General features: G+C 50.8%; 1 protein-coding gene across 1 annotated transcript in view; it reads left to right on the plus strand.

Annotated features, from left to right (window-relative positions):
- ATM (ATM serine/threonine kinase) overlaps positions 1–13,359 on the plus strand; it is a 181,343-nt gene that overhangs the window by 90,961 nt on the left and 77,023 nt on the right. The window contains exons 34-36 of the mRNA XM_040426253.1: positions 1,956–2,127; positions 9,736–9,877; positions 11,316–11,495. Coding sequence (XP_040282187.1) covers positions 1,956–2,127; positions 9,736–9,877; positions 11,316–11,495 — 494 coding nt within the window. The remainder of the gene's footprint in view (positions 1–1,955; positions 2,128–9,735; positions 9,878–11,315; positions 11,496–13,359) is intronic.

The raw sequence follows: 13,359 nt of genomic DNA on the forward strand, positions 1-13,359 counted from the left end.
CATAACATACATACATACATACACACGTACGTTATTTTTTTATATATATAGATTTGTAATAATGTAATAACAATTCTGGAACATCTATTCTTATGACTCTATGTTGTGCCATTCCTTTATTATTACTGCTAGAAGTTATGAATCAATTGCTAACAGTTTGCAGTGAAGGTCCAACTTGGTGTTACCAGATGGGGGCGTGTCCCTGCACAGTCAGGCATTATTCAATCCAATTAGTGTCGGACTGTGCAGGGACATACCCAACTGGTAACACCCATCTGAACCTTTATTGCAAACTGCTACCAATTCATTTATAACTTGTAGAAGGAATAATAGAGGAATGACACAACACAGAGTCCTAGGAATAGATGCTTCAGAATGGTTATTATCTTGGGGGTGCATGTAGTTACTAAACAGACATGTCAGGAGAGGAGACAGGTCCTCTTAAAGGGCATCTGTCAGCAGATTTGTACCTATGACACCGGCTGACCTGTTACATGTGCGCTTGGCAGCTGAAGACATCTGTGTTGGTCCCATGTTCATATGTGCCCATATTGCTGAGAAATATGTTAAAAGATGTTTTACTATATGCAAATGAGCCTCTAGGAGCAACGGGGGCGTTACCATTACACCTAGAGGCTCAGCTCTCTCTGCAACTGACATGCCCTCTGAACTTTGATTGGCAGGGATATGTGTGATCTAGGGGTGCACCGAAATTCCGGCGGCCGAAAATGGGCCTAATCCATTTCGGCCGATATTGGTACATATCGGCAGAAAATATGGGGTTTGGGATTTGTGGGATTTGTCACCCGCGCCGGGCGGGCGGTTTACTTTAAGTCACTGCATCTTTATTTTACCTTACAATCGTGACGCTCCAGTAACAACTATGCAGGCAGAGCAGAGGGCGGCATAACGTCACTTACTCACGTGACGCGCCTGCTCCACCTCCTTCATTCATAAAGTGGGCGGAGCAGGTGCGTCACGTGAGTAAGTGACGTTACGCCGCCCTCCGCTCTGCCTGCAGAGTTCTTACTGGAGCGTCACGATTGTAAGGTAAAATAAAGATGCAGTGAGTGATTAGTCTGCTGTGAGCAGCAGGGCCGGGGCTGTTATGGGTAGGGGGATCGGTCTATGGCACTGCTATGGGGAGGGGGGATCTGTGCACTGTTATGGGGAAAGGGATCTGTGCACTGTTATGGGGAAAGGGATCTGTGCACGGTTATGCCCATAACAGTGCACATATCCCCCCCTCCATAACAGCGCCACCCACAGATGAATTTCATTCATGAAAAAGAATTATTAATAAAATCATTAAAAAAAAAGTATTTTAAAAGTATTTGGGCAAAAAGGCAGTTTCGGTTTCGGTTTTCGGTCAAGGGCATCCTGAATTTTCGGTTTCGGACCAGAATTTTCATTTCGGTGCAAACTGTGATCACATGGCCCTGTTGATCAAAGTGGAGCAGGCGCGGCAGTTGAAGAAAGCAGAGCCTCTAGGTGTAATGGCAACACCCTCGTTGCTCCTAGAGGCTCATTTGCATATATTAAAACTTAATTTTTCTCAGCAATGTGAGCACATATGATCATGGGACCAACACAGACGTCTTCAGCTGCCGAGCACACATGTAACAGGTCAGCCGGTGTCATAGGTACAAATCTGCTGACAGATTCCCTTTAAGCCTGCATATTGTAGAGGCTCCCAATACCACAAATAAAATACAGAGAAGACCCCTGAAGTTCCAAAAGTTTTATAAGCCAAAATGTAATTATTCTCTGTGCATTGTACAGTGTGATAAGCTGGTCCCGTTCACATTACTGTTTCTTCCCCATCTGTTAATAACCACTTTTGACTTCATGGATCATTGAGTCTCTATCACTTCACTATTCCATAAGGTCTCCTTAAGCTCCATTACAATTCATGAAGTTGTGACTGTCTGCCGTTTCCACGTTATTGTTTGCAGAAGCCGTGGGGAGCTGCTTAGGAGAATTGGGGCCGATTGACTTCTGCACCATAGCGCTGCAGCAGAGGAAGGAGCTGCTCTACGGCAAAGCTGGGGAGTTTTTTGAAGACGAGGAGCTTCAGTGTGTACTCGTTCTTCTGACATTAATAAATAATGCCCTGACGGATCACTGGTGCGTATTGAATGCCGTATCTCCCCTCGGTCTTGTGGTGTCAGAATAAATGTGATAATTGAGAGCTTTGCGCAGTTCCATCTGTATTCTAGTGACAGCTATACACCCACACTTTGGTAAATTAGGATTGGTATGGTTCCAGCCTCTTAATGCCCTGTACACTGGTGCACTCATCCACACTATACAGGAGACTGTCAGATGGCTCCAATCACCAATGATCGGTGGACGGGACCACCACTGTGCAGGATAGCAATGGGAAGCAGCACAGTAGGGCTTAAAGGGGTTGTCTCACCTTATAGGTGGCATATTGCTAGGATTTGTGTCACCTCTGGGACCCACTCCTATCTCCACAGCCACCGTGCCTTCATTTCTAAGGGACTTCCCAAAATAGCCAAGTTCTGGCTCAGCTATTTCCTTAAGTCCCAGTAAAGATGAATGGAGCGGTGGTTGCACTGAGCAGTGCACTCTCCATTCATTTCTATGGGACTTCTGAAAATAGCTGGCTGTGCTGTGTACAGTAGCTCCTATAGAAATTAATACAGAGCATGCTGCACGTGCGTGGTACACTCTCCTTCACTTTTGGGGTCCCATTCTGGATATAACTGCGGGACCCGTATCTATATGACAGACACTGCCATATCACTAGAATATGCCATCAATGAGATGATGAAACCCCTTTAAAGGGGGTTTCCAGGACTAGAATAAGGATGGCTTAAAGGGGTCCTCTGGGCATTTCAGATAATCTGTATCTGGTACTGACCTGTGGAAAGAAGACCTTTTAGATAGTACTTACCTGTCTATCGCTTCTCCAATGACGCCGTGCCTGCTGCTCTTGCACTGGCTGCAGCGTCTTCCACTTGGGTCCTGACCGGATGTGGACGCTTTTTGTCCCCTGTTCAGCCGCGTTTACTACCATGCAGCTGAACAGGAAAAGAAGCAGCCACATCCAGTTGGGACCCGCACAGAAGAGGCCGCAGCCTATGAGAGTGCAGCAGGAATGGCATCGGCGGAGCTAGGGATTATCTGAAATGCCCAGAGGACGCCTTTAAAGATTAATGGGGTTTGCTGATTATAGATGCTGTGGAGCATCGCACATTGTTACCCAAGCACAGCTCCATACCTTTGGTAGTGGCTCTGCCTGGTATTTCAGCTGTCTGCGGCTCAAGATCACCGCTTGCAGAAGTATTTTGTCTGCCAATCTCTCAGCAAAATGCTGGTACTCAAACCAGAACTTGACGCATCCTATTGTGGGATCCGGCAGGTGCGGTGTCTGGCATATACCGGATCCAGAGATTCCGGTATTCTGTTACCATGCCAGAACAGAATACCGGTATTTAGGCGCAAGTGTGCGCCTAGCCTAAGGCTGCAACTTCATTCTGAGGATAGTTGTGGGTCCCAGAAAATTACTTTATCACTTTTAATGTTGGGACGTAGAATAGACTGACAATCTAAGGCTTGTGGGTAATGCCGACGTTCACTGCTGTCGCTTGTCAGCATAAGAAAGATCTGCAATCGTGGATCTTACCCAGTCTGATTCTGTTGTTTCCCAAAGATAAGCGGCATCAGGTGTGTTCTGTTGCAACACGTGTGCCTATGTATAGCGCCAGGACTGGTAGCACCGGGACCAACTTGCATTAGCATTGACTTTTAAGTAAAACAGTTTTTCTCGCCCATATTCCTTGGGGGACACAGGAAACCATGGGTATAGCTCTGCTCCCTAGGAGGCGTGACACTAAGTGAAAGCTGTAAGCCCCTCCTCCATCAGCTATACCCTTCAGCCTGGAGAAGAGACTGCCAGTTTTTGCTTAGTGTCCAAGGAGGCAAGACACCCCCTGCTTATGCAGGGTTGTTTTCCTATGATTTTTTATTTTTGCGTTATTTGTTGTTTTTAATTCGGTTTTTTTCTACTTACAGGGACAACAGAGGCGCATTAGACCCCTCTGTTTCTCCCGGGGTTGAGTTGCGCCAGTGCCGGTAATTCCGCACTGCCGCCTCCCCCACAGAAGACAAGGTGGACCAGGGCAGCCTCGCTCCCCTGCGTCCCGCCAGCTCAGGGTCGCCCGCACGCCAAGTCCCTCCCCCGGCTTCCTGCCACTGCGGTGCCAGGAGCTGAAGGGGCGACCCCGCTGGATGGATTGAGGGTGAAGACAGCGTATGGTGAGACAGGCTGCTCCAGCCTCCCCTTCCTCCCTCCCACCGCTGCTACAGGCCTCCTGGGCTCCCATGGCCACTGTTACTACATGGCCACTGCTACATCGTGCGCCACCCCCCCCGGGCATATATCGGGACCGTTATCGGGCAGGGGAGTTTATCTGGGCAGGTCCTTGGCAGGGACGCTACCTTCAGGGGACGGCTGCAGGGAAAAAAGCAAGCCGTCTGCCACATCCAGGCGCGGAGGGGGCCGCTTTCTTGGCGTGAACGGCGCCATTTCAGGCCGGCACTTCATGATCCTTGGGGGTTAAAATCATTTTGCCGCGCGCGCGCGGCTCTGCTTCAGAGCGGCAGAGAGGGGGCGGAGCTTCCTACATGCGCTCCGCTACTTCCGGGTTCATCGCACAGTGCTGCGTGGAATCCTCTCTGCAGTGCGATCCGAAGCCGGTGCTGCTGCCTCTCCTCCACAGCCTCCTCAGTCTGTTCCCCTTACCGCTGCCGCTTGCATCATCCGGGTCTGGTAGGACTTTTAACCCCCTCCGTGCCACAGTACTGTCGCTTGGGTGTTATCCCCGTTTCTTTCCTTGGGGTCTCCCACTTTAAGTGCAACATCTTTGTTCCACCATGTCAGACCCTTCTGCAGCCGCCAAGCCTTGGTACCATGCCTGTACTGCTTGTAGGGAACCCTTTCCCCGGGGGCAGTCTGATCCGCACTGTACTGCATGCCGGGCTCCACCGCAGCCTCAGTCGCCCGCTGTGTCGCTCCCTGCTGCCTCTGACCCGCCTGACTGGGCTAGATCCCTGTCCCAGGCCGTGGAAAGCCTCAATCATGTCGTGGGCCGCCTAATAGACGGGCCGCCTACCCCGCAGGACGCCACTCTTACTGTCGCGCCCTCCGGGTCCACCGCTTCTGCCGCTGCAGCGGGTTCACTCTCTTTTAGTGACCCCTCCCGAGCTAGGCACTCTCAGAAGCGTATTAGAGTAGAGCGAGCCTCCTCCTCGGATGCCTCCCTCTCCCCGCCACGCGTGCGCACCCAGACGAGCCTCTCCTCTCCAAAGGATTCGCTCTCTGAAGGTGAATTGGCGGTTTCAGATTTGGAAATGGACTCGGCCCTGCCGTCCAAGCTAGCCTCAGCGATGGGTCAACTCATCTCTGATATTCGTGACACCTTTAAGGTGCAGGATGATCCCCCTAGCTCGGACGCAGCTAGCGTCTCATTTATCAGACCCAGGCAGGTCTCAAAAGTCTTTCCAATCCACTCTGATTTCTCCTCTGTGGTGTCTAAGGCTTGGGCTCGCCCGGACGCCCGTTTTGTCAACCCCAAGAAGCTGGACATTTGCTATCCTTTTCCAGCAGATGTCGTGGCCACATGGTCTTCCCCACCCAAGGTGGACCCCCCTGTGGCCCGGCTGTCAAAGAACACGGCCATCCCTGTTCCCGACGGGTCCTCTCTTCAGTCAGCGGAGGACCGTCGCATGGAGACCCTTTCTAAGGGCATTTTTGCTGCCTCCGGTTCTGCTCTCAGACCGGTTTTTGCCTCTGCTTGGGCAGGGAAAGCAATTTCTGCTTGGGGTGCGCAGCTGGAACAGGAGTTGGACTCGGACGTCCCTATCCAGGACCTGCGTTCCTTGGCCCAGCTTATTGTTCGGGCCGGGAATTTTGTTTGTGAGGCCTCCCTTGATGCGGGAGCCCTTATTGCACGCTCCTCCGCCCTGGCAGTTTCCGTCAGGAGGGAGCTCTGGCTGAAGGTTTGGAAAGCGGACGCTGCCTCCAAACGTTCCTTGGCGGGGCTACCGTTTGCGGGTTCCCGCCTTTTCGGGGTCCGCCTAGACGAACTTATTTCGGAGGCCACGGGTGGTAAAAGCACCCATCTTCCTCAACCCCAAGCCAGGGGCGCCCCCCGCGGACGCCCTGGTGCGTCTCGTTTTCGGTCCTCCCGCAGGGCCTCTGGGGCTCCCACCACAGCTGCCGCTTCGGCTCCTCCCCAGGACAAACATAGGAAGCCGTTTTTTCGGGCGCAGCCCTCCTGGCGCAAGCCGCAGGCTGCCCGCACACCCGCAGCAAAGCAATCCTCTGCCTGAAGGCGCGCCCCCACCCACCCGGGTGGGGGGCCGGCTCCTCCTTTTCAGGGACGTCTGGTTGGCTCACGTCTCCGACGCCTGGGCCCTCGAAATTGTGTGCTCCGGATACAAGATCGAATTTGCATCCTTCCCTCCAGATCGGTTCTTTCGCTCCCGCCCGCCACGGGACCCGAAACGCGCGGTTGCGTTCTTCGCGGCCGTTCAAGCCTTACTGGACAGGGGGGTGATTACCCCCGTTCCTCTAGAGGAAAGGTTCCAAGGGTTCTACTCGAACCTCTTTGTAGTTCCCAAGAAGGGAGGTTCCATGCGGCCCATTTTGGACCTCAAAAAGCTCAACCGTTTTCTCCTCCTTCGACGGTTTCGGATGGAGTCCCTCCGTTCCGCGGTGGCTTCCCTGGAGCAGGGAGATTTCATGTCTTCCATCGATATACAGGATGCCTACCTCCATGTTCCGGTAGCCCGGTGTCACCATCGCTTCCTCCGATTCGCCGTGGGGGACCTCCACTTCCAGTTTGTCGCCCTTCCCTTTGGGCTGGCAACAGCCCCCCGGGTGTTCACCAAGGTCCTGGCCCCGGTTTTGGCCTTACTCCGTTCCAGGGGTGTTTTTCTGCTACCGTACTTGGACGATATCCTCATCAAGGCTCCGTCCCTTTCTCAAGCGGTTGCCAGCGTGGATCTCACTCTAGAGACTCTGACGAGGTTCGGTTGGGTCATCAACTTCCCCAAGTCCTCCCTTCCCCCCTCCAGACAACTGGTCTTCCTGGGAATGCTTTTAGACACGGGAGCGGCGGAAGTACGTCTTCCCTCGGAAAAACGTCTGATCCTCCGTGGGGCGGTTCGGGGTCTCCTTCTCCACCGTCGACCGTCCTTCCGCTTCTGCATGCGGGTCTTGGGGCAGATGGTTGCCTGCTTCGAGGCGATCCCGTTTGCGCAGTTTCACTCCCGCCCTCTCCAACGGGCGATCCTCTCCTCCTGGGACAAATCGCCGCAGTCTCTGGATCATCCCTTCCATCTATCGCCTCCGGTGAGGTCATCTCTCCACTGGTGGTTACAGTCCCCTCTTCTGGGCAGGTCTTTTCTGCCACTCAACTGGTTGGTGGTTACAACCGATGCCAGTCTCTTGGGCTGGGGAGGCGTGTTTCCTCCCCGATCCGTCCAGGGCATTTGGTCTCCGTTGGAGTCCAAACTCTCGATCAATGTCCTGGAGCTGAGAGCGGCCCTTTTGTCTCTACGACACTGGACTCATCTGTTGAAGGGTCATCCAGTTCGTGTACAATCGGACAACGCCACGGCTGTGGCGTACATAAACCACCAGGGGGGCACTCGCAGCGCTGCTGCAATGAGGGAGGTCTCCAGCATTCTCCGTTGGGCGGAAGCCCACGTCCCGGCCCTATCGGCAATTTTTATTCCAGGGGTGGACAATTGGGCGGCGGACTTCCTCAGTCGCACCACTGTCGACCCCGGCGAGTGGTCTCTTCACCCGGAGGTTTTCGAGGCCATTTGCCTTCGTTGGGGCATACCGGACGTGGACCTCATGGCCTCCAAGTTCAATCACAAGGTCCCCGCCTATCTGTCCAGGGCCAGGGATCCGGGAGCTTGCGGAGCCGACGCCCTCGTTCTTCCTTGGCGAGGCTTCGCGCGTCCATACATATTCCCTCCCATCCCACTCCTGCCCAAGGTCCTTCGGAAGATCGCGGCGGAAGGCGTCTCGGTAATTCTGGTCGCTCCGGACTGGCCCCGCCGGTCTTGGTATGCCGACCTCATGCTGCTCCTGGCAGACGCGCCCTGGCCGCTGCCCGCCAGGGAAGATCTTCTCTCTCAGGGACCGATCTTCCACCCGCGTTTAAGGTCCCTACGTTTGACGGCGTGGTTGTTGAGACCACCGTCCTGACACGTAGGGGTTTTTCTGCGGACGTCGTCCGCACCATGATCCGCGCCCGTAAGCCGTCCTCTTCTAGGATCTATTATAGGACCTGGAGGACCTATTTGGGGTTCTGTGCCGATCTGGGGATTCCTCCGCTCCGCTTTTCTCTCCCCACCGTTTTGTCCTTCCTGCAGAGCGGACTTGCCCAAGGTCTGGGTCTTAGTTCTTTGAAGGGTCAGGTGTCTGCGCTGTCCATTTTGTTTCAGCGCCCACTGGCCCCCCTTGGTCCTGTCAAGACCTTCCTTCAGGGCGTGGCTCACGCGGTTCCCCCGTACCGGCCTCCGGTACCGCCCTGGGACCTGAACCTGGTTCTCTCAGCGCTCCAGGCTTCTCCTTTCGAGCCTCTGCGGACGGTTTCCTTGCGACTTCTGTCCTGCAAGGTTATTTTCCTTGTAGCCGTCACCTCTCTTCGGAGGGTGTCCGAATTGGCTGCACTCTCCTGTCTGGAACCTTTCCTAGTGTTCCACCAGGACAAGGTAGTTCTTCGTCCGGTCCCTTCCTTCCTTCCTAAGGTGGTCTCCGCCTTTCATCTGAACGAGGACATCGTTCTCCCCTCTTTGTGTCCTTCCCCTTCCCACCCTAGGGAGAGGGAACTTCATCGCCTGGACGTTGTCAGGGCGCTCAAGGTTTACCTGGAGGTAACCAGCTCTTTCAGGCGTACTGACTCGCTCTTTGTGGTTCCGGAGGGGTCGCGCAGAGGGTTGGCGGCATCCAAGGTTGCTATCGCCCGTTTTGTCAAGATGGCTGTTACTGAGGCTTATCTCGCCAAGGGCAAGGTTCCGCCCCTCGGTGTTACCGCTCATTCCACTAGAGCGGTCGGGGCTTCCTGGGCTCAGAGAAATCGGGCTTCTACGGAGCAGATTTGCAAGGCGGCCACTTGGTCCTCCTTGCACACCTTCACCAAGTTCTACAGGGTGCATACTCATGCGTCGGCTGACGCTGCTTTAGGCCGTCTGGTGTTGCAGGCGGCAGTTGATTGATGCCTCCGGTGTTGGTCTAGTTTGTTCTGGTCCCTCCCTTCTGGGACTGCTCTGGAACGTCCCATGGTTTCCTGTGTCCCCCAAGGAATATGGGCGAGAAAAGGAGACTTTTGTATTACTTACCAGTAAAGTCTCTTTCTCGCTCTTCCTTGGGGGACACAGCACCCGCCCTTCATTTGGGTTTACAGTTGTGGTTCCGGCTTGGTTGCCCCCGTTGGGGCTTGACGGTTCTTTTTTCCGGTTGGTGGTTATCTTTCACTACTTGGACACGCAACTGGCAGTCTCTTCTCCAGGCTGAAGGGTATAGCTGATGGAGGAGGGGCTTACAGCTTTCACTTAGTGTCACGCCTCCTAGGGAGCAGAGCTATACCCATGGTTTCCTGTGTCCCCCAAGGAAGAGCGAGAAAGAGACTTTACTGGTAAGTAATACAAAAGTCTCCTTATTTGCATGTGCTTATGTATTTTCTTCAGCATCAATGTACGATCAGCCACTGCCACATGTTTGAAGAATATTCTGACTACAAAAACTGGTTGTCAGTTTTGGGAGTCGTACAAGGACTGTGGAGATCCCATGCTTGTCTACCTGCAGCCATTCCGTACTCCAAAAAAGAAGGTGAGTGAAATACAGCTGCACCCAGTGTTTCCATTTTACTTATGTAAAAGTGAAAGGGTTTATGCCATGAGAAATGTAAATCCGTAAACCATATAGTACACGTACATCTTTTTCTAACGAAACTAGAACCAGCCCTGGACCTCACATGGGTCCAGAGATCTCCACATTCATTGTTGGAACTGCTCTGCTAAGTTTATATGAAGCTGGCGTTTTTTTCTGCAGCAGCTCTTTCCCTATCACAACTTTGACGGCAGTTAAAGGATGGAACTGAGCATGTGTGTCCACCTCAGCGAGGTGGACAGAGAAATAGGAAAAAGAACAAACAGCAGGTGGCGCTATGCAGATGCATATTATTAAATAACTCAGTGGCTATACTGAATTTTTAATTACATGCAATTACAAAAGTATTCAGATGCTGGTTCAAAAACTGCCGAATATTTTTGTGGAACGACCCCTTTTAAACAGAACGTGTCATCTCTGTTATGCTGACCTCACTGAGGGCTGCATAAAGTACTGACAGACATGCTGATTTCAGGGGTCAGTAGTTTTGGAGAACTTATTCTTTTAGTCCTTACTGTGTGCTGCCAGAGAAAAGTCACACTTACTCATAAGCTGCTACTCCGCTCTCCCACCCACTGCTGATTGACAGTTTCCTCGAGTGGCAGCTCATGAATAAGCTCTTCCCACCGTCCCCTGATTGACAGTATCCTCCTTAGCTGAAAACTGTCAGCGATGGGTAGAGCAACGTATAATAAAGAAGCTCTTCCCACTGTCCCCTGATTGACAGTTTCCTCCCTAGGAGAAAATGATCTGAGCATAAAACTGGTGACAGAGACCCCGACCTTACTTGAATTGACCCAGTCATCTTGCTAATGAGTATTGAGCAGTTGAGTCTGCTCAATTCAGTGCATGATCTCCTGCCTCTCCCCTCCGCTGATTGACAGCTTTCTCCCTATAGCAATCAGGGACCATGGGGCGAGCCGGGAGCTCATTAATATGAGGACTCCCAAGCTCATGCTCTTTATTGAGCAGACCCCAGCTCTTGGCTGGTTCTGGAACTGCTCCATATTGAATTTTTTTAAAAGACCGGGCCAGTTCAAAAAGGTAACCCAGCTTTGGTGACAGTTTCCCTTTACACTGAAAATGTAATTGACTTTCACTACTTTTACAGTTTTTAGCACTATTTGTGCTACGTGTTATCATCTAAAGGCTGGAGGGTCAGCCACATTGAAAAAAAGGGTGTTTAAAGTAAACATCGCTTTTAGAGTCTACATTCACAAATATAAATTGTGCCTAAAAAAGTGAATAAACTCCTTTTAGATGCAGTCTTTACCATGCGTGTTGTTAAACTGCACATAGAGAATTATTCTCAGACATAAATTTGGCAGTATGTAGTATTGTAACTCATTGGTAACGGGTTCATTCTCTTCTTTTTTAGGTCCTTCAGGTAGAAGATATGGATATCACAGGTGGTCCATCTGACAATTTGGATGATCACACTTTGTGGATACCCCAAAATGGCAACCATGAGAACTGGATAAAGAGCTTGACCTGTGCCTTACTTGAAAGTGGTGGAGTGAGAAGTGAGGTTCTACTCTTAATAAAACCGATGTGTGAGGTGAGTTGCTGTGCACTTAGGCTTTCAAGAATATTTCTCTGAGTTTTCTCTCACTGTTCACATAATCAGATTCTGAAGTTTAAAAAGAATCCAACAAATGCACTGAAATGGGGAATAGATTTTTATTTTATTTTTTATATTTACCTCCATAAAAATGGACCTGTCACCTATCCTGACGTATGTTTTACTATATACTTGCATTCCCTGAAATATAATAATTCTGAAGCATCTTTCCGTAAAACTTTGTTTCTGCCTTTATGGACCTTTCTTGGTGCATTGTATATCTCATAGAAGAAATAGGTTCTTGGCAATAACCAAAGACAATTACCTTTCCCAACTGGTTCAGGACCCGACTAGAGGGACGGCCATACTGGACTTAGTATTAGCCAATAGACCTGACAGAACAACAGACGTGCAGGTCGGGGGACACCTGGGAAATAGTGACCATAAAATAATAACCTTCCAATTATCATTCAAAAGAGCGTTTCTACAGGGAGGAACAAAAATACCAAACTTCAAAAAAGCTAAATTTAGCCAACTAAGAGAGGCCATAGGCCTAACTAACTGGGACAAAGTCCTCACAAATAAAAATACAGCCACAAAATGGGATATTTTTAAAACCATCCTAAAATCTAATTGTGAGAGGTACATACCGTATGGAAATAAAAGGTTAAGGAACAAGAAAAAAACAATGTGGATAAATAGAATTAAATCACTAAAACAGGAGGGAGCGATGAAGCATTGAAAAACTATAAGGAAAAAAATAGAATATGTAACTAATAAAAGCGGCCAAGCTAAAGACCTAGAGATTAATTGCCAAATAGAGTAAAACCTGATACCTTTGTGCCGGGGCTTTGCCCAGCTGTAGTAGAACCTGTCATATTGTAAATGCAGTTCAATTGGCAGGCAGCATGTGATAGAGCAGGACTTGTAATTGATTGACCCACAACTCTGCTTGTGTTGGCTTTAAAGGGAATCTGTCAGCTCCGAAACATCCCTCAAACTAGAGTAAGCGGTGTATAGTGTAAGTGGTGCGGAGTCTGGTTATGTCCTTTTTACCTTCATACTCATTTGCATTCCGACGCTGTGCTCCCACAAACCAGCAGTAAAATGCACCGAGAGGACTCCTGAGCTCCCGCACATAATGGAGAGGACTCAGAGAAGTCCTCTCGGTGCACTTTACTGCTGGTTTGTCGTAGCACAGCGTCAGAATGCAGATGAGTATGAAGAGAAAAATGACACAACTAGACTCAGCATCACTTACTGTATGAACCGCTTACTCTAGTTTGGGGGGTGTTGTTGAGCTGACAGATCCCCTTTAAAGGGGTTGTTCACCCCTTGGGACCTTTTCTGAAGACCCGCCAGCATGGCCAGACCTGAGGTGGTAATCATACTTACCTGATCCCCTGGCTTCCGCCACCCCGCCCCCACGACTTTCACAGCAGCTATTGGGTCTCCCAGCGTCAACATACGGTTTATGTGGCCACTTCCGGCAGCCGCAGCGGTGACGTGTCACATGACCCAGTGATCAGATGCATGGGTGACATGCCACCATCACCACAGTTGCAGCAACCCCAAGACCTGCGCCAAACTGCTTGTTGACGTGAGGAGATCCAAGAGCTGTGGCGGAGCTAGAACCCAGCAACAGGAATCAGGTAAGTATGCTTCCCACCGCAGGGCCGGCTGTACTGGAGATCTGCCAAAAAAAAGGTTACAACCCCTTTAAGAATCCACTGGGTGGTCTTTATCATTGATTGACAGCTATCTATGAATGCACACAAATACAGGAAAAGTTATGTTCTATCAGAAAATATACCAATCTGTTCCCTCCTCCTCCAGGGTTTATATATGTGCACGTATGTAA

This window comes from Bufo bufo, chromosome 3, assembly GCF_905171765.1.
Source record: "Bufo bufo chromosome 3, aBufBuf1.1, whole genome shotgun sequence".
In the NCBI taxonomy this organism is placed as follows: domain Eukaryota; kingdom Metazoa; phylum Chordata; class Amphibia; order Anura; family Bufonidae; genus Bufo; species Bufo bufo.